This window comes from Triturus cristatus, chromosome 8, assembly GCF_964204655.1.
Source record: "Triturus cristatus chromosome 8, aTriCri1.1, whole genome shotgun sequence".
NCBI classification, from domain to species: Eukaryota; Metazoa; Chordata; class Amphibia; order Caudata; family Salamandridae; genus Triturus; species Triturus cristatus.
Genome location: NC_140591.1, coordinates 21,429,706 through 21,457,525, shown reverse-complemented (window position 1 = coordinate 21,457,525; position 27,820 = coordinate 21,429,706). Strand labels below are relative to the sequence as shown.

At 43.9% G+C, this 27,820-nt stretch overlaps 1 protein-coding gene across 2 annotated transcripts in view; it reads right to left on the bottom strand.

Annotated features, from left to right (window-relative positions):
* PKNOX1 (PBX/knotted 1 homeobox 1) overlaps nt 1-27,820 on the bottom strand; it is a 244,138-nt gene that overhangs the window by 104,108 nt on the left and 112,210 nt on the right. For both annotated transcript variants that reach the window (XM_085620755.1, XM_085620756.1), the window contains 2 exons: nt 23,650-23,821; nt 7,629-7,799 (listed from right to left, as the gene is read on the bottom strand). In XM_085620755.1, the coding sequence (XP_085476881.1) occupies nt 7,629-7,799; nt 23,650-23,821 (343 nt within the window). The remainder of the gene's footprint in view (nt 1-7,628; nt 7,800-23,649; nt 23,822-27,820) is intronic.

Genomic DNA, 27,820 nt, shown 5'->3' with positions numbered 1-27,820 from the left:
CGTGAGTTATAGTTGCCTGCACTAACTATAACGGGGGAATTTCACTGGTTTTTTATCAGTAAAATTTCCGCTAACTATAACATGTGTGAAACCTATGGTATTTCAGTGAATTTGCAAGGTTTTTTAAATGCTAATTCCTAACTATAAAGTGTGTGAAACCTATGGTTTTTTCAGTGAAATTGTACGGTTTTTTAAATGCTAAGTTACTTTACGCCATTCGTGGCGTGCGCGCCCACTTAACCCAGTTCGTTCCGTGCGCGCACGGTGCGCTTCGCGCACCGTGCGCGCACAGTAAGCACGCGGTGCGCTTCGCGCACCGCTCGCCCACTTTACGCAGTTAGTGCCGTGCACGCACGGTGGGCACGCGGTGCGCTATGCGCACCGCGTGCCCACGTTACGCGGATGGGCCATGTACGCACGATGCGCTTCGCGCACCGTGCGCACATGGAGGACATATGATGCACTTCGTTTTGAAAGATAATATTTTAATTTTTCGTAATTTTTATAAGCCATGCACATATGGTGCCCTTCGGGCACCATTTGCACACGGGGTGGAGAGAGTGTGGATAATTTTTTCTTTTATTATTTTTTTTAAAAATATTATAGTTTATCACACCTCTAATAAGCCATGCACAATTGGTGGCCTTCGGCCACCATTTGTACACTGGGTTGGGGAAGGGTAGATAGTTTTTTTTTTTTAATAATTTTTTACCGTACGCGTACGGTAAGCGTAATCGGCGAAATTAGCGAAAAAATAAAAATTAAATTTTTGCCCTTGGGGGATCTTTGGGGACTCCCTCAACATGGCTATGTGTGTGGGAGCTGTCTAAACAGCCCCTTTACATGTTTTTGGGCTTTATTTTAAAACCTAACTCTCAGTGCGAGAGAGAAAATGGCGGCCGCCGCTTCCTGGTTTCGGCCGATTCGAATGTTTACTAAGATCTAAGAGCCAATCAGAATCGCGCTCGCGCACGCCACCATACGCGTACGGTAAGCGTACCGTAAGCGCACCGTAAGCTGGCTCAGATATATATATTGATTTAAAGGCTATTTTCTCAGAATCTACTGAACAGATTTACACCAAACCTACAAAAGGCACTTCCTTGACCTGAGGACTACCTCTCTGCCAAATTTCTAGTAATTCTGTTCAGCCGTTCGGGCTGTAGCCCTGTCTAAAGGTCCTATGGAAAAATGCATGGGAAAAACGCGTTTTGGGACCCCCCTTTTATCTCAGCCCCCACTTGACGACTCCCCCCGAGACTTTCAGGGTAGGAGCGGAGCGTAGCGCCCCACCTATTTTGAAAAATTCGCGAGGATTCGTCGACCGGCGCCAAAGTTATTCAAAATAGAATGTTGCGGATTTCCTATGGAAACGTGGTCCTAACTATAACTACCTACTGGCGACCGCCAGTAGGTAATATACATATATACATATATATATATATATATATATCCATTACGGACCCTCCTCTCGTTGTGGGCTGGCTAGTTGTGCGGTCGACCTCGCTGTTGCGATCATTTGACTAACCCGGATGGAGTAAACGGAAAGTCAGCCCCCCGCAGTTGGAATCTGTAGAGCTCGTTTGTCGGCAGACTTGGAGATATTCCCGGTGAACCTAGCCGGTGTCGGAGGACCCTTACGGGAAAACCTGGGATCTCTGGGGTAAGCGGTCATTGCTCGAAAAACAGTTTAATTTGCGGGTGAGAGGATTGGGCGATAGAAGTGTATGCGACACACGTTGGGTGATATCAGCGTGGTTGTAAGTGCTAAAACAAGTTTATTTCTCCAATCACTATGTCTACGTCAACGGAGACGCTCCGGAATCGTGAGGCAATAGCGGATGTTCTATTCCTTAATTTACCCAATATAAATATTAATATTCAAGCCACTAACATAGAAACCAGTTCCCACAATGATCTAAAAATAACGCAGAGAAAACTAGAAAAACTGCTCCGTACGGAGATTACCAAATGGTGGGAAAAACGCTCACTGGAATAATACAAGGAAGTGGGATGCGTACCACGGGGGTTGAGGGTTCTCATAGCACCATCATTTGAGAATCCCAACCCCGTAATGCTGAAAGAATGGGCGACTAATAATTTAGAGATAGATCGTAATGAAATTTTAAAAGAAATGGAACAAATAAATCAAGATCTAGACCAGCATCACAATAAAGAGTTTATAAAGAAATATAAAGATGAAATCAATGGTCGATTGACAAAACATGAGGAAACTATAAGAACACGCAAACAATTCAAATTTGCGTGTGAAAAACGCGATTATGAAACGGGAAGAATTTTCACGTTTGCCCGCAAATATGACACAGCAAAGAGACAGGCTCTGGTTTCTAAAACTCCTGAAATACCTGCACAAAGTATATCTAGTATCGTGGTCTCAGATGTGGATACCAGTCCAGCAACCAGTAGTACTGAATCGGAGGATGGAGGGTCTAGTAATACTATCCAAACTCAGGAACCGAGAAAATATTCTCCTTCGGCCACGGACACAACAACAGAAGAAAAACGCGGCAGAGACAATAAGCGGCGCAAACAAAGGAGAAAATGCAGGAGGGCGAGGCTTCACCAAGAGAGGCAGGGGAAAGAAATGGTGAGAAATCTCACATTAACCTCAGTTCCTGATAACACTGTGGTCAATCTATCGGATACAGTGCTCACTAAAGCGGAATCCCAACTGTTATCGCTGGGTCTGTCATTCTGCCAGCAAAACACTTTCAACTATGTACAAACTCGCATAGATGTTTTTAAATTTATAAGAAAGCTTAAATTGAAAAAACATTTTAAACTAAACAAAGCACAAGATCAGGCAAGAACTATAACCAACTCAGCGCGCCCCACTAATAAATTCCAAGTTGCAGACACCAGCCTTTTGAGAACAATACATGCCCTCTCCACAAATGATAAAGACAATACTGGATCCACACAGAAAGATTTGGCATCTATGGTCATAGTCAGTAACCTTCCATGTAACAGTCATTTCAAACCATCCTCAACGTTCATACCGCTTATGCCGAAAGATGCTATCGATGCATTTAATGATATCATAATTGAAGAGTTGAAAACGTTGCACTGTATTTCATCTCGAAAGCAAAAAAGATACAAATACATGGAAATACAATATGCAAAACTGATGAAAAAACTAAGAAGCAATTCTAATCTTATTATCAACAAAACGGACAAGGGGGGTAACATTGTCATTTGGCCCGTACTTTGTATTTAGAAGAGGTAGAACGACATCTAAATGACAATTTATGTTATAGGAAAGGAACGTCCAATGATATCAAATGCCTTAAAGAGACTGTTTTCAAAGAATTAAATCAATGGAAAAGGGAAGGTTTGCTGAGTAAACAGGAACACAAGTTCTTAAAGAATGAATTTCCAATTACACCCACCCTTTATTTAATTCCGAAAATTCATAAACAAATTACGCCAGTACCGGGTCGTCTCATTATTTAGGCCCAAAGCAGTCTCCTGGAACCACTTTCAAAATATGTGGATCATTTTTTGCATGAATCAGTAGAGAGCCTTCCTTCCTACATTAAGGATACAGGTCACTTTTTGTCGAAATTAAAAAATGGGAAGAGGACTATGTATTAATGGTTATGGACATATGTACCCTTTATACGAGTGTTCATCATGCAGATGGATTAAAAGCTGTAAAGTATTTTCTGGACAAACGCAGTATGAACTTCTGTCAACATAATGGTATGATTCTAAGAATGATACAACTCTGTTTGGAAAATAATTACTTTCTATTCAACAAAGAGATCTTCCAGCAGCTGAGAGGAGTCGCCATGGGGGCGTGTTTTTCCCCAACCTATGCCGGTTTACGTGTAGGGTGGTGGGAGGAACATGTCCTCAGGGGCACCCATACACTGTTGTTTGACTCCAATGTGGTAGAATTTTGGAGATTTATAGATGACATATGCATGATTTGGAAAAGTACACCAGAATCAGCTGGGGACTTTGTAAAAACTATCAATAACAATGATTTGAATTTACAATTTACTGCAGACATTAGCAAATCCTCTGTCCAATTCTTGGACGTTGAAATCTATATCAGTAATAATGAAATTCAAACTAAACTACACAGAAAGAAGACGGCGGGAAATGCAATTCTTCATGCTAGTAGTGCTCACCCTGGTCGTCTCATTAGGAGTATACCATATGGAGAATTTCTGCGTATGCGCAGAATTAGCAGTTCTGACATTGATTTAGAAAGATGCCAAACTGAGGCCCAAAAGAGATTTCTTGCACGTGGATACTGTCTAAAAGAGCTAGAACAGGCCAAAATTAGGGCTAACAGCCATACGAGAGAAGAGCGTTTAAATACCACTACTAAATCAAGAAACAAAGAAGTGATGAGTAACAGCGATGATCCACAAATAAGCCAAGAGCAGATCAGACTTATAACCACTTTCAGTATGGAGGAAATGAAAGTTAGGGGGATCATAGATAAACACTGGCCAAAATTAAAAATTGATAACTCTAGCCCAGTTGTTACTTGAGAAACCGCTTATCACCTTTAGAAGAGCTCCCTCAATGAGGGATGCCCTGGTCAAATCAAGTCCTGAGGTGACAACATCCAAAAATTGGTTGTCGACTAAGACAGGCTTCCACAAATGTATATCATGTAGGGCCTGTAAATTTGACACTAACACCACAGAATATTGGAGTGCATTTGACCCTAGCCCTGTTAAAATCCAAAGCTTGTTTACTTGCAGTACAGATTATGCAGTATACGTTTTGGAATGTACCTGTAGAATGAAATATGTGGGAAGTACCAAATTACAGGTATTCAATCGTATTCTGCAGCATCTAAGGGCAATAGTCAATTCTGACGAAAGCTATCCTGTAGCTCGTCATTTCAAACTGGTACACAACAAAAATTTGAATGACTTAAGTTACTTCGTCATTGACTCTGTACCTAAAAATCTGAGAGGAGGTAACAGAGAAAAACAGCTGAGGCAATTGGAATCTAAATACATCCTCTTATTAGATACTAGAATTCCAAAAGAGCTCAATACAGGAGAAAATCTCCACAATTTTCTGTAAAATGAACTATAACATCTAGAAACATTCTTCTGAATCATAACGTATGACAGGTATTACATTATTTTTACCTTATTAATGAGGTCTGGGGTGTCGTCCTCCCTATTTAGTTCCAAATGAGGATTAACAGCCCCCCCTATTTTGTCCTTGATGATTTTTAAAGAGGATTAGTTGAGTTCAGGAGACGGTTAGACCCATCGATAAGACATAACTGCTTTTTAATTAACATTTTTACTGGTTTTCTCAGCGGAACTGTAGGATTATACAATTTGAATAATTTGATGTGATTGATTACATGTATATTTAAAACTGTGGGGTTAGTTATGTCCTTCTTGAATCAAGACTTTTTGAAGTGGCCAATGATATGAAATACTATTTCAACTTGAATGTCAATAATTTAGACACTTGCCCTAACTTAGAGTAAATAGATTCGAGCCTCGGCTATTGTGCTGCTCACATATATTTTTATTTTAGACATTTTTTATCCTGGATGTGATATGGATTTAATATCTTTTATTCATGGATAGTTCACTTATTTGTACTATTTTGCACAGTTTATGATTTTAGCACTAGCACTTCATTATCTCTCTGGTTACTGCGCGAGTAGGGATTTCAATTTGAGCCAGATTCATAGATTTGATTATGTGGCAGTGATCAAGCCACTTGGCAGCTATTTAAACATAATTTTACATTAGTGTTTACAAAAAGGTTTTTAAAGACGTCTTTGTATATTGCTGATATGCTTCATGTCTTTTAACATTTTCTGTACATATTTATGACATTTTAAATATTTATATACAATAACAGTTCAATGTTTTTGAATCCAACAACTATACTCGTAATAGGAAGTATTTTGTTTAGCTCTATAATTGGTTAAACGCAACGTAACCAGTGTATCCACGATGTCACTATAAATTCAACATGTTTACCACCGGGGGGGTCATGTGATCAAGGCTGTGGTTACGCAGCCGAAACGCGTCATGTTGACTTTGAAGAAATAAAGCACGAAGAGAAACATCTTGCACATTTCGTGGTCCGTATCGGATTGGTTTGCTGGAGGATACAGCAGCACGGGACTGTTGGTAATATATACATATGACTATTTTCTCAGTTCCGCCTTGGATGATCCACAAACCTGGGTAACTTAGAATCCCCAAAATGCCGAAAACAAATGACACATATTTGGTCTGGATACCATTTGTGGGAATGAAAAGTCACCGAGGAGTGAGGAAGACCTCTGGGAGGGAAAGGCTTAGCAGTCATGTGGTTGAAGCTACGGGGATTTTCCTTAGATCCTCACTTTATTTCTGGACAACATTTGTCAAATATATTTGCACATCAATTTGTTATTTACCTCGCCTACTAGATATAGCTGTCTCAGTTCTTTGGGGCCCACGTCACACCTTAGTTGTCTGCAAGTCTTTAGAGAAGGTTAAGTCTTAGTATCTCAGAGTTCACACATCTGCATGGGGGATGGCAGGACCCTAAGTGACAATGTCAGATGGAGTAGAGATCACCAGAGAGCAGACATTAGTTTCTGCAAGTACCATAAATTCAGATGCTCAGAGACCAAAGCAGCCTATGGCTTTACAACAGATATTAAAAGAGCTTTGGTGTGAATGTAAAGGTGCTAGAAAAAGAAGCGGATATGTCAGCACTGAATATAAATTCTTACAACGCATTAATTTAGTACGCATACATTTACCATGCATGTAATACAACACGATGACCTCCCAGTCCCATTACCCTTAAAACATCCCTTACTCCCCCGTTCCCCTATCCATACCCACATCTTTGAAACTGTTCACTACCCCATATTATTACCAATCCCGAGCCCTTCAAATCCTAACAACCTTTGTACCCTTACCCATACTTAAACCTAAACTCCTTTACTCCCTGTACCCTTCTCCATCCCAGAACCCCAAAACCCATAAACCTAAACCCCTTTACTCCCTGTACCCTTCTCTATCCCAGAACCCCAAACCCCCTTACTCCCTGTACCCTTCTCTATCCCAGAATCCCAAAACCCCTTTACTCCCTGTACCCTTCTCTATCCCAGAACCCCAAAACCCCTTTACTCCCTTTACCCTTACCCATTCCTGAACCCTTAAAACCCCTGTCATCGCTTACTTTCCCTTAATTCCCTTTTTTAATATATTTAAAAAGCACTTACCTGACTGGTAAAGTCCTGTGTTGTGAAGTGCCAGAAAATGGCATGAGAAGTACTTACCTACGTGGCCATGGCCGCATCGTAAAAGTAATGCATGAGAATGCTTGCGTTGTGAGCAATTCATATCAGTTCTATTACGCGGAGCAAGGCACAAAGTGCGCAAGACTACCTTCTTAAGCTTAAGAAATGCAGCGCACCTTCACACGGGAGTGAGGAGAGGGTGCCGGGGCCTGCACTCCCACTAGTGTGTACTCCGTAGGACTGTCCATGAATGAAAATGGATGAAGTCTTCAACAAAGAGAACTTGAAATGTGGCTGACAACACTGTAACCTGGCTAGAATGGAATAATGTATTGAAGGTGTCAGCATCAGAAGAAAGTGGTTATACCTGGGGCTGCACAGGAGAATAGGGACTCCCAGAGTCACTGCTAAGAAGAGTCTCACTGTTCATTTTAGTTTTCAGGCAGGCAATGTAGCGGCTGCAGAAATCCTTGCACAGTTCATTGACTTTTTCAAGCTCAAGCAAATGAATTCGCAGAACTTGGATCGCTTTCACCATCTAGAGAAAGAAGAAATATTTTTAGAGAAAAAAAAAAAAGTCTTTCACATATTATGAATAAATTGCATGCCTGTAGCGTGGGTGTCTATAACACGTTAAGATCTCCATCTATGAACACAATCTGAATACTGTTCCCACCCGACTAGCCCCTGAAACCCCATGACAAAGGATCCGCATGAAGTGCAGGAGGCCTGGCCAGCAAAAGATGAGGTATCTTCAGACTTGGTCTTGCATCGTGGAATCTTCATGGAAGGCATAAACGCTAGATTAATTCCCACGCGTGAATGCACCCCAGAACAGCTTCATGTGTATAGGTTGGTTCCATGAAATCAGCACCAAAGAATGTCTCTGTCCATGAAACAACAGGTATACGTGTCTGTGGAATGGAAAGCTAACAGAGGCCTCAGTTTTCAATAATGTTCAAACAATTTTAGATTATATTCAGACGCAGGTGCCCTGTTGTGTTCCCGGCCCGGGAGAGAGTGGGCAGGAAATGTACACTCTCCTAGCAGGGAACAAAACTTTGCTCCCACCTGGAGGGAGCAGAAAAATAAGCTGCTGGTGCCCAGGTGGGAGCAAAGGAATTAAGCCTGCCCCTGCAAGCACCCACAAAAGGTGCTGGCTGGTGAGTAGGGGGCCTTGGGGCTCTCCCGCACTCCCAAACATCTGGCAATGCTTTGAGTGCCCCGGATGGGCACTGTGGCACCCAATTTAAAATAACAGCCAGCTCCCGTCAGGCACCCACTATGGGAGGCAGGGGCCACAGGGGCTTTGGCGCTCCCCTTGTGACCACAGGGAATAAAACAAAGTTTGTCTCAGGTGGTGCCAGGACAACGCAAAAGTATTTGGGGAAGAATAATAAATTAGCTGCAGGGCCGTCTCATTTATTTTTACTGCTCTGTACAAGGAGCACCCCATAATGCCCTACGAGGGCCTTTTAATAAGATCATTGGATCCTGATGGTGCCCCTAGAAGCGTCAGAGGCGTCACCAAGTTTTTTTTATGTTATGGAACGCTGCAGGGAGCACAGCAGCACCATTATTAAAAAGCACAGTAAGTCTCCTGGGTCATTGAATCCATAACCCCAGGAGTGCTCACCAAGCTTTTTTAAAGCACTTCAGGCTGAAACTGTATGCTCTTCAGCTGGAACGTAGGGACCCCTAGTGGTTGGTTCTATGGCGGCACTTCATAGTCTGAAACGTTTAAGAAACACTCACATTTTTAATGTTTTTTTTTTTTAATAATCCTTTATTGAAAATATTTTGTAACAATCACTATTATGAAACATTGACGTGTGTGACTGTGAGAGGCTGGCCTGGTATATGATGTACACTTATGTAAGTGGGAACCTTGAACCAGTCCAGATAACCCTTATGGTGATTTAGGAGGTCTTAGACAACCTTAGAAAGCTCTCTAAGTGGTAGCTGTGGTGAGCAGCCTTCAGGCTTAGACCAGAAGGAGTGCAAAGCAGCTTGTTTTACCAGAATGCAATCTGATAGTATAGATTAAGTGAAAAAGAACCACACAATGTATTTATAAAAATATGTATTTATTATAGAATATTCACTAACACATACAGATATCTCCTACCTGGAGATATGCACAATGCACACAATAATTTACATAGAAATCACGTAACTAGCACAGACTACACAGAGGACCCCAGGGAGGGACCAAACCATATACTAAGAAAGGGGTATTAGAACCACGACTCGTGTCAAGACAATGCCCAGATTCCAACATGTTTGATACCAAACACGATAGGTTTTGTTGCAGCCGATTGATATGTCATTGTGTAATTACGCGGTGCCCCGCTATATGGCATATGGCTGCTTCACTTACAGGAGAATGGACCCCGTACGATGTAGGGGTGTCCTGCTCATGATGGGGCACCCTCACACTTAGAATCAAGCACCCTGCCCTCAGGATTGTAAAGGCCTGCTATAGGGGTGACTTACAGGTTTTAAGTGTAGTGACCCTAGATATAGGAAACCTATATCTTTCGTAAGTGGTTCTAGCACCAACTTACACAGGCTGCAATGGCAGGCCTGCAGTTACAGTTTGAATGGTCTCCCATGGGGTACCTATGCCCTGGGTACCTTATTACTACATACCAGTGACTGATGTACCTCAGTATCCAATCTGGGATGTACCAAAGTACTGAACATAACAATTTAGGGGGGAAAGGAGATAGACTGGGGTCCTGATTAGCAGGATCCCAGTCAGACTAGTCAATAACAGCTTAGCACCAGGCAAAACAAGCATTGAAAATGCAATAGGTCTCGCCTTCGTTTAAGTTAAAGCAATTCTGTTTGTAATTAGGTGGCTTTTTAGCTATGCTTTTATTAGTGTTTTTCAAACTTACAAGTACAGAACATGCATATGTATGTATATGTATGCATGCATTTATATTTGTATTTATATAGCTATGCAGATTATAGATATGTTTATATATGTATGTATATATACACATACATATATAAATGCATATATGTGTGTGTATAGTATATATATATATATATATATATATATGTGTGTGTGTATAATATATATATATTCACTGAAAGAAACATAGGTTTCAGGCACGTTATAGTTCGGAATTAGCACTTAAAAAACCTTAGAAAATCACTGAAAAAACCATAGGTTTCAGGGGCGTTCTAGTTAGCTGGACTTTTCACTCGTACAAAACCATTGAAATTCCCCCGTTATAGTTAGTTCAGCTAACTATAACTCGCGCGCCCGCAATGCACTGCTGATGACGTCACATATTACATCACTCATAACATGGTCAGTGACATCGCTCATGACATCACTGATGACATCTCTGATGACATCATCCAGTGAATGTGTGTTTTTCTGATAATTACATATGTTTTATATATGTATATCTCAAGGTCGATGGAAGAATAAATGGGTATATAAGTGTCTAAATGGATGATTTGTTTTTGAAAAATTGATTGTATAACTGGCTGATTAAGTGTATCATAGTGAATACATGGCATAGTGAGTAATGTTTAAATATGTAAATATCTGTATCAGTCTCTCACTTTGTGTATAAGTGGCTGCATGGGTTGGTGAGTAGCTACAGGAGTGTCTATATAGGTTATTAGTTGGTTTTTTGAGTATCAGTATGAGTGTCTGAGTGTCTTTATGGTTCGGTGGGGGGTATTACGTAGTGCATAGGTGCATGAATGAGTGACTCACTGTTTGTACGTGTTGAAGACAGCATGTGTGCAGGACTGTATGGGTGGATGAGTGTGTGCATGGGTGTGTTAGTGAGTGAATGACTGTCTCAATAGTGTCTTTATGAGTAACTACATATGTTTTAAACTAGTATATGTGACTATTGGTGTACATAAGTGAGTATATGTGAGAGTGAGAGATTGAAAGAGTTCCTGTATGAATAAGTATGTGTTTCTATAAGTGATTGTTTAAAAGACTAAGTATGTGTAAGTTTCTGTAGAAGTAAGTGTGGTGGTGTGTGTATAACTGAATATGCAGGTAAACGGATGTTTGATTCTTTATTAGCATGAGCGACTATGTGTGTGAGTAACTCTATGGATGAGTGGCGTTGTGTAACAGGATGTATAGGTGTATGAGTACATATGATGAGTGAGTACATGTATGAGTGACTGTATAGGACGGTTGGTGAATGAGTGGATGTGTATGTGGATCTTAGAATTACTGAATAGGTTGTTGTAACTGGTATTGGTATGTCCATTGTTTTGAAAATTTTAGTTTCTATTTTTGAATGTGTGTATCAAAGGTTATATTAGGGGGAGAGGAGGTCTGCCACTCTATCACAAGGATGATGTCATCAGTGATGTCATTTGAGATGTCATCATTGATGTCATGAGTGATGTCACTGACCATGTCATGAGTGATGTAATATGTGACGTCATCAGCAGTGCATTGCGGGCGCGCGAGTTATAGTTAGCTGAACTAACTATAACGGGGGAATTTCAATGGTTTTGTACGAGTGAAAAGTCCAGCTAACTATAACGCCCCTGAAACCTATGGTTTTTTCAGTGAATGTCTAAGGTTTTTTAAGTGCTAATTCCTAACTATAACGTGCCTGAAACCTATGTTTTTTTCAGTGAATTTCAAAGGTTTTTTAAATGCTAATTTCTAACTATGCCTACAGAGATAGGACATGTGAAGAAAGAAGAAAAATCGCACAGAAAGAAAAAAAAGAAATGCAGAAAGAAGCAACAGAAGTCCTCAAAGATGAAGAAAAGTGCAGGAAGAAGGATAACGTGCTGAAAGAACAAACAGAAGAGCAGAAAGAAGCCTTGTTGCAAAAACATCCTGTACCCTTAACTTTTTCAGACGGATACTGATGGTAACTGAGTCTGACTAACCAGTCCTAGAGCCAGTGCTATGTTAAAAGACACTCAGAATACAGTGAAAACATCTACATACACTAGGGAACACTATGCGTTGGGGTCCCCCTGTGATTAGCATGACCTCCTCTGTAAGCCTCAGTATATAATAGGGCAGGGGATTAAAACTACCTCTTAAAACGCACCACAGGGCGTGTTTGCACACGTCACCTCAGGCCCCGTCCTGTGGAAATATGGATTTTTCTGGTCAGTTATGTCCCCTATCTTGGACCCCAACGGTTCTATGTGCATGTTACAAGTACATGTATGTTCCCTCCAGTTCCAGTTATGAAGACGCAAATACATGTGCGTCCACCGTTAACATGTCCTCTGTTGATCCGCCATGAATGGGCCGGATATTCCATTCCTAAGTACGAAAGGCCACCGCCTTTATATGGTTCACTTATGCCATTTTACAGTCCAGGCAAGTAGGCCCTGATTCTGTCATCAAGCTTTTCTTGCTTTCTGTCTCTGAAGCTCCAGTCCGAGCCTGCATCTGTGACCATGAACTTTGTCTCATCCTCTGCGCGGCTCACGATGCCCGACATCAGCTTGCTGCCTGCCAAGAACTGTATTTCACCTTCGGAAATTATCTGCTCCGCTCCCTGCCCAATGCATTCCTGTCTAGTAGTTTAAGTAAACATTCTTCCAGCTACCGAGCAAAAGGCCCGGCTTCTCTGTCCTCATGCAAGTAATTCATAGCCCTGTTACCATGGAATATTCCTACCCCCTCGCATTTAGTGTAGACACTTAGACGCTTGTACACGCACTCACAGTCAGTATAGAATAGATTTTGTTCGAGAGACCTTTCTTTTTGGATAACACAGTTCTTTAAACATAGGATATTAGATATGATTTGGGATTAGGTTGACATAACCCCAGACTTTTGTCTCCACATGTAGAGCTAAATGTCAAATCCCTTTCTCCCTCTAGTTGCACGTCTATCACACGTCATGCGACTGCGCACGCATCTCTGCCAAATATTTCTGCTGACATTGCAGGATTCTCCAGGTATCCACCCACACATGACAAATTACCCATTATCATCAAGTGGACGCCCACATGGACGCCCACCTTCACGCCTACTTACACGCCCACATGCTCTTATCTCATTCTCTCTTGCTCTCTTGCTTACGTACAATTGAGAAATGTATATATACTGTACTCTGTGAATAATGTTTTGAGAATATTGAGAATACTTTTCAGTCCCTTCCAGATCCTTTTTTGGTGATGGAAATATTCTCCCTTTGACTCGAGTTATTGGAATAAATCCCTTTATGAACCTGATACCACAGACTCAGCCTCTTGCTTTATGCATGATCTTATTGATATTATGAAATTATGAGAGCGTGATATTTTATTTACCACAGTCCCCTCCCTTCCCCACTGTGTAAACACGCCCTGTGGCCGTTTGAAGTTGGGAAATTAAGTCCCCTTGAATCCTGAGGGTCCCTAGGGTCCAACTAGACCACTAGGTACCTCCAGTAAGCGCCACAGAGCTGCGTTGCAGAGAGATGTAAAAAGGGACACGGCCTAGACCACCTCTCTGCAACTGAGCGCAGTGGCGCTTACTGGAAGCACCTGGTGGGCTGGTTGGCCCCCAGGGTCCCTCAGGATTGAAGGGGAATTATTTCCCCAACTTAAAACGCACCACAGGGCTTGTTTGCACACGTCACCTCAGGCCCCGTCCGCTCCCTTCACCACTGTTTAAACACGCCCTGTGGCCGTTTTTAGTTGGGAGATTAGGTTCATTTGAATCCTGAGCGTCCCTAGGGTCCAACTAGCCCACTAGGTACCTCCAGTAAGCGCCACAGAGCTGTGTTGCAGAGAGGTGTAGAAAGTGGCACGGCCTGGACCACCTCTCTGCAACGCAGCTTAGTGGTGCTTACTGGAAGCACCTGGTGGACTAGTTAGCCCCCAGGGGCCCTCAGGATTGAAGGGGAAGTATTTCCCCAACTTAAAACGCGCTGTAGGGCGTGGTTGCACACGTCACCTCAGGCTCCGTCCCCTCCCTTCCCCACTGTGTAAATACGCCCTGTGGCCATTTTTTAAGTTGGGAGATTAAGTCCCCTTGAATCCTGAGGGTCCCTAGGGGCAAAATTGCCCACTAGGTACGTCCAGTAAGCGCCATTGCAGAGAGGTGTAAAAAGGGGCACGGCCTGCACCACCTCTCTCCAACGCAGAGCAGTGGCGCTTACTGGAAGCACCTGGTGGGCTAGTTGGCCCAAGGGTCCCTCAGGATTGAAAGGGAATTATTTCCCCAACTTAAAACGCGCCACAGGGCGTGTTTGCACATGTCACCTCAGGCCCCATCCCCTCCCTTCACCACTGTGTAAACGCGCCCTGTGGCCGTTCTAAGTTGAGAGATTAAGTCCCCTTAAATCCTAAGGGTCCCCAGGGTCAAACTAGCCCACTAGGTACCTCCAGTAAGCGCCACAGAGCTGCGTTGCATAGAGGTTTAAAAAGGGGCGTGGCCTCAGAACACCTGTCTGCAACGCAGCTCCCTGGCGCATTCTGGAGATACCTGTTTGGCTAGTTGGCCCTCAGGGACCCTCAGTATTGAAGGGGAATTAATTCCCCAACTTACAACTGGGCAGGGGGCGCGTTTGCAGAGTGCTGCAAGGAGGGGGCGTGGCCTCCGGCGCGATGCCGGTCTTTTATTTATTTTATTCTTTTAAGAAGGAGGGCTGTGTGCCCCCCTTTCTTTTTCTAATTTATTGGCCTTGGGGACCCCATCCCCCAGGGCCTGCACCCTAATTTTTTTTGTTGAAAAAAAATAAATTTAGCCCTCCCAAGGCCTTAATCGGCCCCGGGGACCCCAACCCCCGGGCCATGGCCTTTTTTTTTTTTATTCTTTAGGAGGGGGGCCGCTAGTGAAGCTCTGACGTGTCTGACGCCCTACCCTGCCTAATCCCGGCGCCCCCGCTGGTGGATACTCTCCAAGTAGACACCCTTGTCGTTTATTTATACAAAGATGGGTAGCTATTGACGGGCACATTTAATACACACGCACACCAAGCCATTCCAAGGGGATTCGACAAAAATTCGACCAAACTATGCAAGAAACCCCCCTCACGGTTAATAAAACACACATCCACCGCCGGATGTGTAATACTTTTTATTTTACTCTCTGGAAAGGAGACGAACCTCACTTGAGAGTCACAGCGTGCTCCTGGCTGAGCCCAATGCTGTGTTACACCCACCAGTGCCCACCGAGTGCCACACACCTCTGTGTTGTATTCCACCAGCTAGTGCGTATGCTATGACACTCTCTAGCCCATGTGCACTGTAACACCACCCCGTGAATATGTCATGCCACACTTGCCTTCGCACGGGTTATATTGCCCCATCTAACGTGCCTTCCTTGATGCCTATGTTATAACGGACAGCGATATACCATACATATTACAATCTAGGATCCATATCTTTGTCACGGTGCATATGCAACGTTACACTCCCCAGCACATATTTTATATTACAACTTTAGAGACTAGTTAGGTTACACAACACTGCCCTGTGCATATTACACTCCAAGTCGCATATCGCATAGCACGCGCTAGTGCCTGTGCTATCTCGCGCTCTCCAATTAATCTGTCATTGCGCACAATGTATTGCATATTATATTTCACGCCCCGGTTCATCTTATATCACACTTTTTGGTGCATAGTTTATACCATATACTATATCTTGTTTTCATTTACAATCGTGCTCCAGATAAGGGAACACGTGAATGTGTTGTCTTCTTAAGTGAGCTGCAACTACTGCGAGGCACTTGGTGAAGACTCTGGGTGCTGTGCTAACTCCGAACGGGAGGACCTTGAACTGGTAGTGTTGACCATCCACGAGGAATCTGAGATATTTTCTGTGAGCTGGATGAATGGGAATATGGCAGTAGGCGTCCTTTAAATCCAGAGTGGAAAGAAAGTCGCCCAATGGGAGCACCTGTGGTAGGGTGGCCATGTGGAAGTGATCTGACTGAATATAGAGGTTTAGTGGTCTGAGGTCCAGTATTGGTCTGAGAGAGCCGTCCTTTTTTGGAATTAGGAAATATAGGGAGTAAACCCCTCTGCCCTGATGAGGCAAGGGGGCTGGTTCTATTGCATGTTTTCGTCGCAGGGAGAGAGCCTCTTGTTTTAGGAGGGTCAGATGTTCTGATGACATTGGGTGTCGCCTGGGAAGGATATTTGGGGAGTGGAGGTGAGTTCTAGGCAATTACCATACTCGATAATTTGTCTTACCCACTTGTCTGTTATGATGGAGTTCCAGACAAGTAGGAACTGTGAGAGACATCCCCCGACCGGAGTGGAATAGTCGGGGGGTAGTGTAGGGAAGTCACTGCTTGGTGGTAGGGAAATTGCGGGTGTTGTTACCTCTGGCTCTTCCCCAATTATTGTTCCCTCTCTATCCTCCCAGAAAATATCCTCTGGAGGAGGTAGATTGATTGGGGCTTTTGTAAGACAAGGAGGGATTTTCTGACGACATTGTTTTTGAGCCACCCCTGTAAAAGGAACGGCTAAAGGAATCCCTGTTGGAAGGTAGTTGCTAGGTCCCCATGGACTTAGCAGTCGCGGTATCTTTCTTCATTTTCTCTAATGAAGTATCGACTGTAGGTCCAAAAAGATGCTCTTGAGCGAAGGGCTGATTGAGTATGGTGGCTTGAACTTCTTGCTTGAATCCGGAGATTCGAAGCCAAGCATGCCTACGAAGTAATATGCTGGTGTTAATGGCATGAGATGCTGTATCAGCCGCATCTAGGGCGCATTTTATGGAGGTGTTAGTTACAAGTTTGCCCTCCTGAATGAGTTCATTAGCCTGGTTTTTGTGTTTCTCTGGTAAGTGCTGCATGAACTTTTCCAGCTCGTCATAGTGCGCTCCGTCGCAGCACGCTAAGAGAGATTGAGCGTTGGCAATGTGCCAATGGTTAGCAGCCTGTGACACAATTCTTTCTCTCTGAAGCGTCTATAAGCTTTGACTCCTTGTCAGGAGGAGGGGCGTCGCCTGTAGTTTGGGAATTAGCCCTCTTGCATGCGTTAGACACAACAAGAGAGTCTAAAGGTACCTGGCCTTTGATATACACTGGGTCTGTGGGAGCTGCTTTATATTTTTGATCCACCCTTGGTGTAAGTATTTGGGCTCTAACAGGGTCTTTGAATACTTCGGTAGCGTGTTTTAACGTGCATTTTAGCATGGGCAGGGTGTGGGTGGATTTTTGTGAGGGTGCAAATGTCTCCACTAAAAAATCCTCTTCTAGGGGATCAGTGTGTAGTTCCACCCCATGGTAGTGAGCAGCCCTATTAATAAGTTGTGCAAAACGAATGTTATCATCAGGTGGTGATGGCCTGGAGGGGTACAGCTCAGGGTCATTGTGTAGATCTGGATCTTGATTATAGTCATCCCATGGGTCTGTGTCCTGTGGTACGTTATGGGTGTCATCATCCCCTAGTGGATTCCCATCCCCACCATCATCATCCTGTGATGTAGGTGATGGTGAGTTTGCTGGTGAGATAAATAAGTTAGGATCAGGAGGAGGAGGAGAGGGAGGATATAAGGGGTGAAGGGTTAGTACCCATGTCCTTGCATTTGAGAGGTATGTGAGAGTCCCGTGGGAGGTTCTAGTTTCCATTTCTTAGGAGGTTTGGTGAGAAGGTGGCCAGTTTCGGGGTCAATATGCAGTGTTTCCCGCTTTGGATCCGAAAGTTCTAGAAAAGAAAGGTCTTTGAATGGTATGTCTTGTATCGGCACCAGAAGCTTGGGCGTAGAGTGTTCCTTAACTGGCTTAATCTGTGATGGTTCTGTAGGGGTTTTTGACTCCAAACCTTTGGTGAGGGAGTTTTCGCTCCGAGATTTTCTTCGGGTCTGAGGCTTTCTATTTGTCCTGTTTCGGCTCCGAAGCTTTGTCTTTTGGTGGCTTCGGTGTCGAGGCTTTCGGCGTCGAAGGGGTCTTCGTGCCGGCAAGGAAGGATGGGGCACCGGCTTGGTTTAAGGCTTCTGTGCTTAAGGTGTATGTTCGGTGCCTTGAATGTGGCCAGACTCAAGCCCGAGTCGGAAGGCTTTAGTTTCGGTTTTATAGCCGGGCACGAGGGCGTGGCGTCTGAAATATGTTCACGGTGTCGACCTGGGCCCGAGGGTGAAGGTGTTACTGGAGTCATAGGTTGGGGTTTGGTGGCGGCCTGAGTGTTAGTACTCACTATTCGTTGAGCCGGGGTGACGTTCTGCTCGTCTTCCTCGGAGTCGTCGGCTTTGGACACGGAGACATCTTCTTCTGCAGGTAGGAGTTCGGGATGGACATTAGAACCTGCCCTGAAGATGTCTGGAATCGAGCTGCTGCCGCAGGACATTTTGTGACGTCAAGCGCGATGATCACGGATGTTTTTCTTCAACCGGAACGATGTACAGGCCTCACAGTGCTTTCCCTCGTGCTCGGGGGAGAGGCAGAGGTTACACATTTCGTGTAGGTCCATGAGTGAGAATTTAGCACCACACCTGGGGCATTTTTTTAAACGGAGTCGTTCCATCGACGGCCGGCGTGGTTGGTGCTGGTAGGCCCAACGGCCCTCATCGAAGCTCTTGGTCGAAGATATTTGAAGTTGGAGGATGTACATCGAAAGGGGAAACGTGATTGAGAACAATACCGTTGAGTGGTGAATGACTGCGCGTCGAAGGGGGTTCGAAGACGATACCGACCTGGAGCACAGAAAATCACATCCGAACCCGATGGCGGAAGAAAACAATCTGGGGATGGAGTTGATGCCCATGAGCACTATCATCGTAAGGAGGAGTCACCTATCTCATGACTACAAAGACTTCTTCGAACAAAAACAAACTGCAAACATCCGAGCCCAACACCAGATGGCGATCTATGCAAAGTATATAATCTACAGCTCATATGCCTCGAACACAGACTTTCTTCGGAGCTGCCACAGGTCAACTGGTCCTTCAAGTGCAAGTGCAAGTGCAGCAGTCCACCTTTCTCATCGAGAAGATAACATTACACCACATAGTGCAGAAGTGTTGAAATCAGGCTAGCCGTTTGATGTTCTATCTTGAAGATTTCAAAATTTGAATAAAGCACAGCTTCCCCTCTGAAGGATGAACCTTTGTCTTTTGTGAATCTAAGATTGCTTCTGAATAGTAAGTGGTCTATAGGTGGACAAAAGCTAACAGACAGATCAATGTGTAACCCTAAAAAACATAGGTGGGAGGCTTAAAGGAAAACACTTGTTTAGCTACGTGTCACTGAAGATCTTCCTCCTTTTCAATTGCACAGCATTCACAGCCAAGAGTTTAGAAAATGCTGGCAGGATGGAATTAAGGCCGAAGGAAAGGACTCTGTAATTGAAGGAGTCCTCGTGCACAAGAAATCCGACCATGCTCTTGTGTTTCTGTGTTAGTAGGAGTCCTGGCAATCACTGGCATACCTGCAATACGACTGGAGTGGGAATTTATTTTAGAAGAGCAAACCTAATCTCTTTCTTTCGCTACTTGTTTGCAGCTATCAAACAGAAGATAGGTCTGAATTCTTGCGTGCATCCATTCATTTAGACAAGAAAGTCATAGGAAGCAACTTTAATTTCTTTTTTAGTGCATTACTAAGCGTTTTACAGCATACTTCTGAAGAAGGATATCAACTTCGTCTTTAGTCAATCCAGATAGAGTCAGGTCTACTTTTTGGTGGAATAGCCAAAGGAGGAGTCTAACACTTCACAGCACAGCCTTTTTACAATATTTGACTCTGATTTGTCTTTGTTCTGCGATATTTTTGGGTAGATCATACAAAGTGATTAACCCCACTGCAGTGGCTTATAGGATTGGGAGAGGGAGAGTTATGGTTTTGCTCCAGCTTGAAGTTTCCGTGATGTTGCCTACAACTTCCTTCCAAGAATAACAGATCACAGCCAATCAGCATCTCCAGGGACAACCACTCCATTGGACACAAAACCAGCGTATTCTTCCCTCAATGCAAAAGACCCACACGATCTTGTTGAAAGCTAGAAAACACCAAACCTACCGATAATCACCTAACCAACGACCTGTAGTCACCCTAACCCACATTATAATATCACCACAATTACACAATCTCCTATAACCAAATCACCCAACCTAATCCAAGTCCACACTTCACCCCACCAGTCTACCCGGACATAAATTCACCAGATCTTCCCTCAGCTGCATAACTACAGCTCCGCAGTCAAAGACTGCCTAGAGATGTTAGAAACGTTCAAGGACTTCTGAATTGTCTTCATGTTTCTCACTGTAACCTGGCTCAATTATGCCTCAAGCAATATTCTGCCCCTTCTCCTACCCCCACTTTAGTCCATTCTGCGCTGCAACTGAGTGGACAAACAAGATGGGGGTCAAGCAATCATTCACAGAAAGTCGCTAAGCTGCAGGCATCTCCCCCAAACTGATTTTAATATTTTGAGACACTGCTAGAAAGCCACACTCTGCAAGAGCTTCACTCTGGATCTGATTATATACAGAGTCCTAAATCTAACAGCCATTTATCCCATCCATCAAGACTGGTCTGACCACCTTCTAATCCCCTCATAGTGTCTTTTACCAACATCAAAACCTCCTGCCAACTAACGAAGGAGAAAAAGTGGTTTAAAGACACAAGTAGCATCAACATTGAAGCCCATGCTAACACTGCTCACACAAATCTTGCTTTGGTAGTTCCCAAACTTGGCCTCCACAAGGCCACAGACAAATTTAATAACTGCAAGTAATCCTTGTTGGGGGGAATTTGCACCATCAAGAGAAAATGCAGCGGACCAAAGAAATGTTCTACATTGGTTCTCTAAAACCCTCTATGAAGAAAGGAAGCATCTCAGAAAGCTAGAGAAAGAATGGAGACCTTCTCAGTCCCCCTTGAGACTGTAGTTTTTTCTCGCAGTTCTCAGCTTAGTCAAAGGCCATATCTTTAGAGCCAAGTCATCACATATCAGATCCCTTCTGGACACAGCTAAGAACAGACCTAAACTCCTATTAGAAGCAATCAAACAGGCTAACAACCATTTCTCCAATACCCACCCAAGACCCGCGTAGCCTTCTGCCAGAAATTTGTGAAGTTCTTCAACGAAGAAGTGTAAGACAAACATCTCCCTGCCAGCCACCTTTGGCAATGAAGTCGAGGAGAATTCTTCTTGAAAAGCACAGAATCCCTGATCCTCATTCTCCCAAGTTTCAAAGACACAACTACAAGTGACCAGATCCAAGGTAATCCCCTCACACCATCTTTGCAACACTATATTTGGCTCCATCAGTAAAGGCCTTGCCAAACTGCTAATCCTCACTTGGTCCACCCTGGTGAACTCCTTCCTCGAACAGGGTACATTTCAAGACTGTCTAAGAGTTGGCCAAAACTCGTCTTAATAAAAAAACGATTACTGGACCCTGAGGTCTTTAATGACTTTGTCCAGTGTCCTCCTTCATGCTCCTAGGTAAGGTGATTGAATGCCGAGTAGCCCCCACCTGTGGTTCCACATCCACACAAACAACCTCAACACACTCCAGTCTGGCTTCAAACAGGACAACAGCACAGAGACTGCAATCCTGCACATTGTGGACAACACTCTCCACTTCTTTGACACTGGAAATGTATGTCTTCTTCTCCTCTATCCCTCTGCTGCATTTGACACTGTCAACCGTCATGCTCTGATAAACACCCTAATAATAATAATAATACCAGCATTTGTAAAGCGTGCAGCTACCTCAGGCAAGGTGTCCGGGTGCTGGGGGCCGTTGGGAAGATTAAGTGAGCTATTGCCCAGAGTCACAAGGTGCGGGGCCAACCTGCAGCCAGCATTCGGGGATCGAACCGTGAGCCCTGTGTTCCGGGATCAGCCGCCCTGGCCGCTGAGGAATCGAATGAGAATTCAAGGTGTATTCATAAACTGGTTCACCTCCTATCAGAAGGACTGCTCTCAAGTACTGAGCATTAGAAATTCTGTCTCTAAACCAGTTTGCCTGCAACAAGGGGTTTCCCAAGGCTTGATCCTCTCTCCACCCCTATCGAATCCGTGTCTTAGGTCTCTCTGTTGGACCTAGAGGAATTCTCTTCCACCTGTATGCCGAAGATACTGTACAAGATTTCTGTGTAGACCTTGCACACTCTATTTTCGGTACTCAAACCAGTGTTTAATCACAATTTTATGATCTGTGTGCTACACCTCTCTTTGTGTTTACCTCCCACAGTGGTACTAGAAAAATAAGGGCATGAAGCCAACTGGCTTCATGGACAAAGGTGAGCACTACATTAACACTGAACACATATAAACAATACATAATTTTCAGCATTAATCACTTTTGATTTTAATGCAATATTCTTTGTTTTCAATCACGAAAACTTCACAGTGATTCTTGATAAAAATCAACCAAAAAAATTTCGCATCTAAAATTTGTTAAAATTGTCCATGAAGCCAGTTGCATACATGCCCTTATTTTTTTTTAAGATACTGTACAAGACTGGTTGGAATTCCTCCAGGCAATGGAATGCCAACCCTCAGTTGTTCAGAACACCAAGCCACTTGGCTTCGCCCTCGATAGCGGAGTCAAACACCAGAATCACATCGCAGAAATGGCCAAGAATGCCCGACTCCAACTATGGCTGTCTGGGGAATCATCCCAGAACAGGACCCAAGATCAATTGTACATGTGTTGGTTCTTTCCAGACCTGATTACGGGATCTTGCTCCTCTCGGTCATCCCTAAAGTTCACTTGGGTCCGCTCTCAGCAGTTCTACATGCTGTGGCCCACTTTTTTATCGGTCACAAAACATTTGAGCATGTCACCCTCCTTCTGCTAACCCCACAATGGCTGCCTGTTGAGGTGAGAGCCCTGCACAACACACAGAACTGCACTCTTCACTCATGTAATTAACTGAAAATTTGAAAATTTCGTGCACAAAATGGGGTGCAACAAATGTGCACTCCCCTCTCCTGGAGTCCCTCACCCAGTGATTTTCCGAAGCACCACAAGAATTTGGTACTCCCTTCCTCCGACCGCATGTATGACCACATGTACACTTAGGCTAAATTTATTTTGCTCCCACTCGTTCCTGAATTGTTCCGATATTGTATTTCAGTTGTACTCTTGAGCTTTGAACTGCTCCAATGCACAGTTTTTCTCCCACTTGCACTTGATGCCGGTTTTTATCTGTACTGTATCGATGCTGCGATTGTCTGATAACTGTTCTCTTTGAAAGCACTCTGATAAATCTGGGCTATGCTTGTGGTATATAAAATAGCAAATAAATAAAAACACATTGATTAAAGTATGTTGAATTCCAAAAGTGTCTTTCCAGCAGTAAGAATATTGTGAAACAACAAGAATGAAATTCAATGTTTCAGACTATCAGTGATGGACTAACTGGTGGACAGTGAACATTTATGAGGCAATCAAAAGACCAAGAAGGGCTAACAGTGCCCACCGTCACTGAATGCACCACAGTAAGTGAATGCTTAACTCACCAGACTATCAGTTTCGGGGTCTTCACAGAAGAATGGTTTGCCTTCTTTGTCTTGCTCCCTGACAAAGTTTTCAATATCAACATCAAAGCTGGCTGATGTAGTGCACTCCGAGCCCTGGGTGGATCCTTCGCACTTTTCAAAGAGCAGAGCTAGGAGCGGGAAGAGAGGGTGCCTGTGAAGGAACAACCAGAAAGAAAGATACTTTAGTATAACTCAATAAGAAATACACTTGTAAATGTATAACAACATGTGCACAAAGCATGCCCCCACAATCACCCGGAAGCACCATCCAAAGAGGGCGGCTTGACTGCCACCATGATGGCAGAGGGGTAATGCAAGGGTGCCCCACAAGCTCCTTGAACACACAATCCACCCAGACCAGAGAGTTACACAGCTGATGCAGTACACCACTCACTACTCTCCATGTGTCTTATCAAGAGAGGATACATGTGTGATAAACAACGGCCTTAAAGAAAGGAACAACGAATAAGGTGCTGGAAACCAGACTAGATAGGAGAGTGAGTTGTAGCATTTACTTCCTAGTATCCTGGTGGATGCTATCAGTTACCTCTGATCTCCCAGCCACATTGATATTATTGCTATTCAATTGGACAACCAGGTTACTTACTCTGGGCACTTAAATCTCTAGGGTATTGAACTTGAGTACTTAAGCTAATTCTAGAAGGCTGCTTGGGAAACCACCAAGAGCCCTTCTATGCTTATTTTCAAACCTGTGGTGTTCCTGCTCAGTCTACTAGAAGACTGGGTACCCAGACCCCCATCTATGTTATGCTCAGGGATTTAGCCCATTTTCTCTGCAGCATTCTGGTATCTGTATGCGTTCTCCATCTGTTTGTAGCAAGGAGAGGGATTCTCACATGACTAAGCAGCTCTTGGTGAGAGCTAGCTCCACCATTGTGTTAGCATCTTCTGGAAGGAATTATTTAAGCCCATCATTCACCAGCAGCAAACATTCTATGAACTGCATCAACTGGGAACTCTACTTCATGCTACCATCCCTGGACTGGCGGGCCTTCCCATGTCTGGTCTCATCCTCTCCAACATCTCTTTTCTGGAACCTGCATGGTCTGCTTCATTCATTGTAGCCCAGCCGGCACAATCCCCTCAGGTGCTCAGCTTCCTTGATGCCTATAACCCAGTCTCTAGTCTCTATGGCATCCGAGTATCTTCCTTGCTACTCTTTTTGCAGTTTCACGGTTACAGCCATCTCGCTGTGCACAGTCGTTTGGCGCCTCATCGAGTGTCTGATACGGCTGGCTGGGCTGTGCCACTGCTTCTCTCTTCTTCATGGATTGCAATATCTTTTTCCAGCTTCTCTGTGTTTTTGGGTGTCTCTACTCCTGCTATACGGTCTACAAATGTAAGTAAGTTGTAGTTCTTGACCTTCCCCTTGTTATCAGGACACTGACAGGTACTTTTCTGTTGATTTAGCTTTGCCTCTTGTCTTGCATGCCTCCGTCTCCCAGGACCGTCATCCTGTATTCACTCTTTATCTGGTTAGACTTTCCAATCTAGTTTTCAGTCCCAGCACTAAATCCAACCAATGTCGCTGAGCTCTCATTTCAGATAGGTCAAGGGTAAGACTTTGGTGCCTCCTCTTAGCACCCAGGAAAATGATCTGTCTTGGTGTAAGAGGCACCCTGGACCATCGCTGCACTGGACAGAACAAATGGTTTGCAGCTTGCAGTGCTGTAGGTTCACGAGCTCTGTGCACAGCCATCTTGAATCATGAGAACTTGTTTTTCTTTGGAGAAGTTCTTTCAGTTTTGAAGTGACTCATGATCATTTCCATGAAACCCCCTATCAGCCTTCAATTTATAGTGTGGTTTTCCATGACGAGATAAGTGTAAGAATAAAGGTGCAAAACAGTAGAACGTCTGAACTGCAGTATTGTACAAATAATATTAAGACATATATAATGTCACAACTATTACGTAAAATCACATCAGGGGAGGTAGGTAGGGGGGTGTATTAAATCTAAACCACTGCAAAGTAATAGTTACTGGGAAGTAACTTTCATGTGTAGCTGTAGACCAGAAGCAGGATCCACTTTCAAAAGGGCTGGCATGGGAGCAGATGCTGAAGGCGTGGGAAACAATGTTCTATGGACAGTTTGACCCGCTTGTGCCAATGCTGGGCCTGAATGTTTATACAGTAATGATTACTCAACGTGGGAATAGCTGACCAAGTATAGGGTTTGCAATTGCCTGTTAATGGAATGTTTATTAGGGAAGCCATAATGGCCCCCATGTTATGTGCGGTATGTAGTCTAGGTACAGATGGTGGTGCCAAGGTGTGCCTGTGCAAATGCACAAAATAAATGTTTTGTTTTTCCAATGGACTGTGCACAATCTACACAGTTGTACAATAGCACTCATCTCACATCTACCATTTATAAAGCCCTTTCTGCTGCCGTCTGTGGCTGTGAAAAAAAACTTGGAAAGGAAAGCCAACTTCAGGCAAAAAACATGGATGCATTCCGATGACAACCCTATGCTTATGAACCTGAAAAACACTTTTGATTCACTCGCTCTTGGCAAGGAAGTAAAAGCAACAAGGAAAGCCACATTCCAAGACACAAGCTGTGGCGGGCGAGAATGGAGGGGTTCAAAGTCTAGTTAGAACAATAGTAAAAAGCTCAGGAGTAGCAAGGGGGGGGGGCATTCCTTTTTAATCCTTCCATAAATGCCTAATGTTTAATATTTTGGAAATAGCTCGCTAACGCCTATTTTGTAAGTAGAACGCAATTGCTGCCAAATGCATATGGTTAGAAAAGTAGTCTTTGTATGACCTTACGGGTGTAATAAGTAAGGATGTTGTGTACTGTAGCTTTTAATGAAGGCATTTTCAAACCACTATAATAACACACAAATCTCTTCCCTTAAGCAGCGCAACTTGGGGAGAGGAGTTGGCCCAACGGCTAGGGCGGTCGACCTCGAATCTGGGGAACTGGGTTCGAGTCTCGACAATGACGCTGAACATCCTGTGATTATGGGCAAATCACTTAATGTCCCCGTGCCTAACAAAAATGAATGTGTCCTCATGCAATGCAACTGGTGCTATGGAAAGCGCTCTGATATCAGATTCGAGTCAAGTTCGCGCTATATCAAACTCTGTAAAAAAAAAAATTTTTTTAAACGTGGTCATGCGGCAGATTTCCTACCTTCCCTCTGGACATGCATGCACTGATCTGGGAGGTGCAAACATTCAATTGACATGATTTAGTGACTGAGATTTGAGTGCAGCACCTCTCCCCTATTTGGCGTGAGCTGGTTTAGTGTGTCAGAAGCTTCTTGTTGGAGACTCTGCATCATATGTGTTTGCCTCATTTTCGCGACCACATATTGCATCAGTGCTCACAAGGGAAACATGTAGACAAATAATCCCTGACAGGCTGATTGATAAGAGTATTGCCCAGGGGTGGCTTCCGGGACTAAAGTACCCCAACATTAGTGGCCAGCCCCGACTGTCCAGGCTTTTTCGAGGAAGGTACCTCGGACAAGCCATGGCGCTCTCAAACCTGTTCCCTGGTGGTGTGCTGAGGCTCAGATCGAGGTCAGACTCTAGAAGGAAGACCTTCAGTGTGCAACGGTGCAATATGTGCCTGGTTTTCTGAGCCCATACTAGAAACTCGAGGCGTGGTCTTAGTCCTGGGTGTGGGTTTTGAAGAGGATCCTGGAGAGCCTTCTTAAGAGTAAACGTTTTGAGAGGAGACTTGCTGTGGACTCCGCCCCTTTATGACCTCCTGACGCCTATGTGGAACTCCCTCCTCATGTGAGTGAGATGAAGCAACCTACTCTAGTACTGTGGTGGACGGCGACACCGTACATTCTCTATGTTGTATTGCAGAATGAAGTGCCCATTCAAAATCAATTTGGAAACAAACCGGTGTTTTCCCACTTAAGGTGTTACAAGCCAAACAGGGGCTTCAGTGTGGTCCCTCAGTAAACAGAGGTCACATGCAGAACGAATGTTGGACTGATCACAGGATTTGCATGAAGGGCATCATTTATAAGGTGTATTCTCCTTGCCCTCCCCCAACAAGTAATTCTCTTACGACCTTGCCCCAGTCTCTTCACACAATTCAGTTCTAAAACAGTCAACTGTAGAGTGATTAACTTGACGTTTTCACCAACAGAGCCCTGGTCCA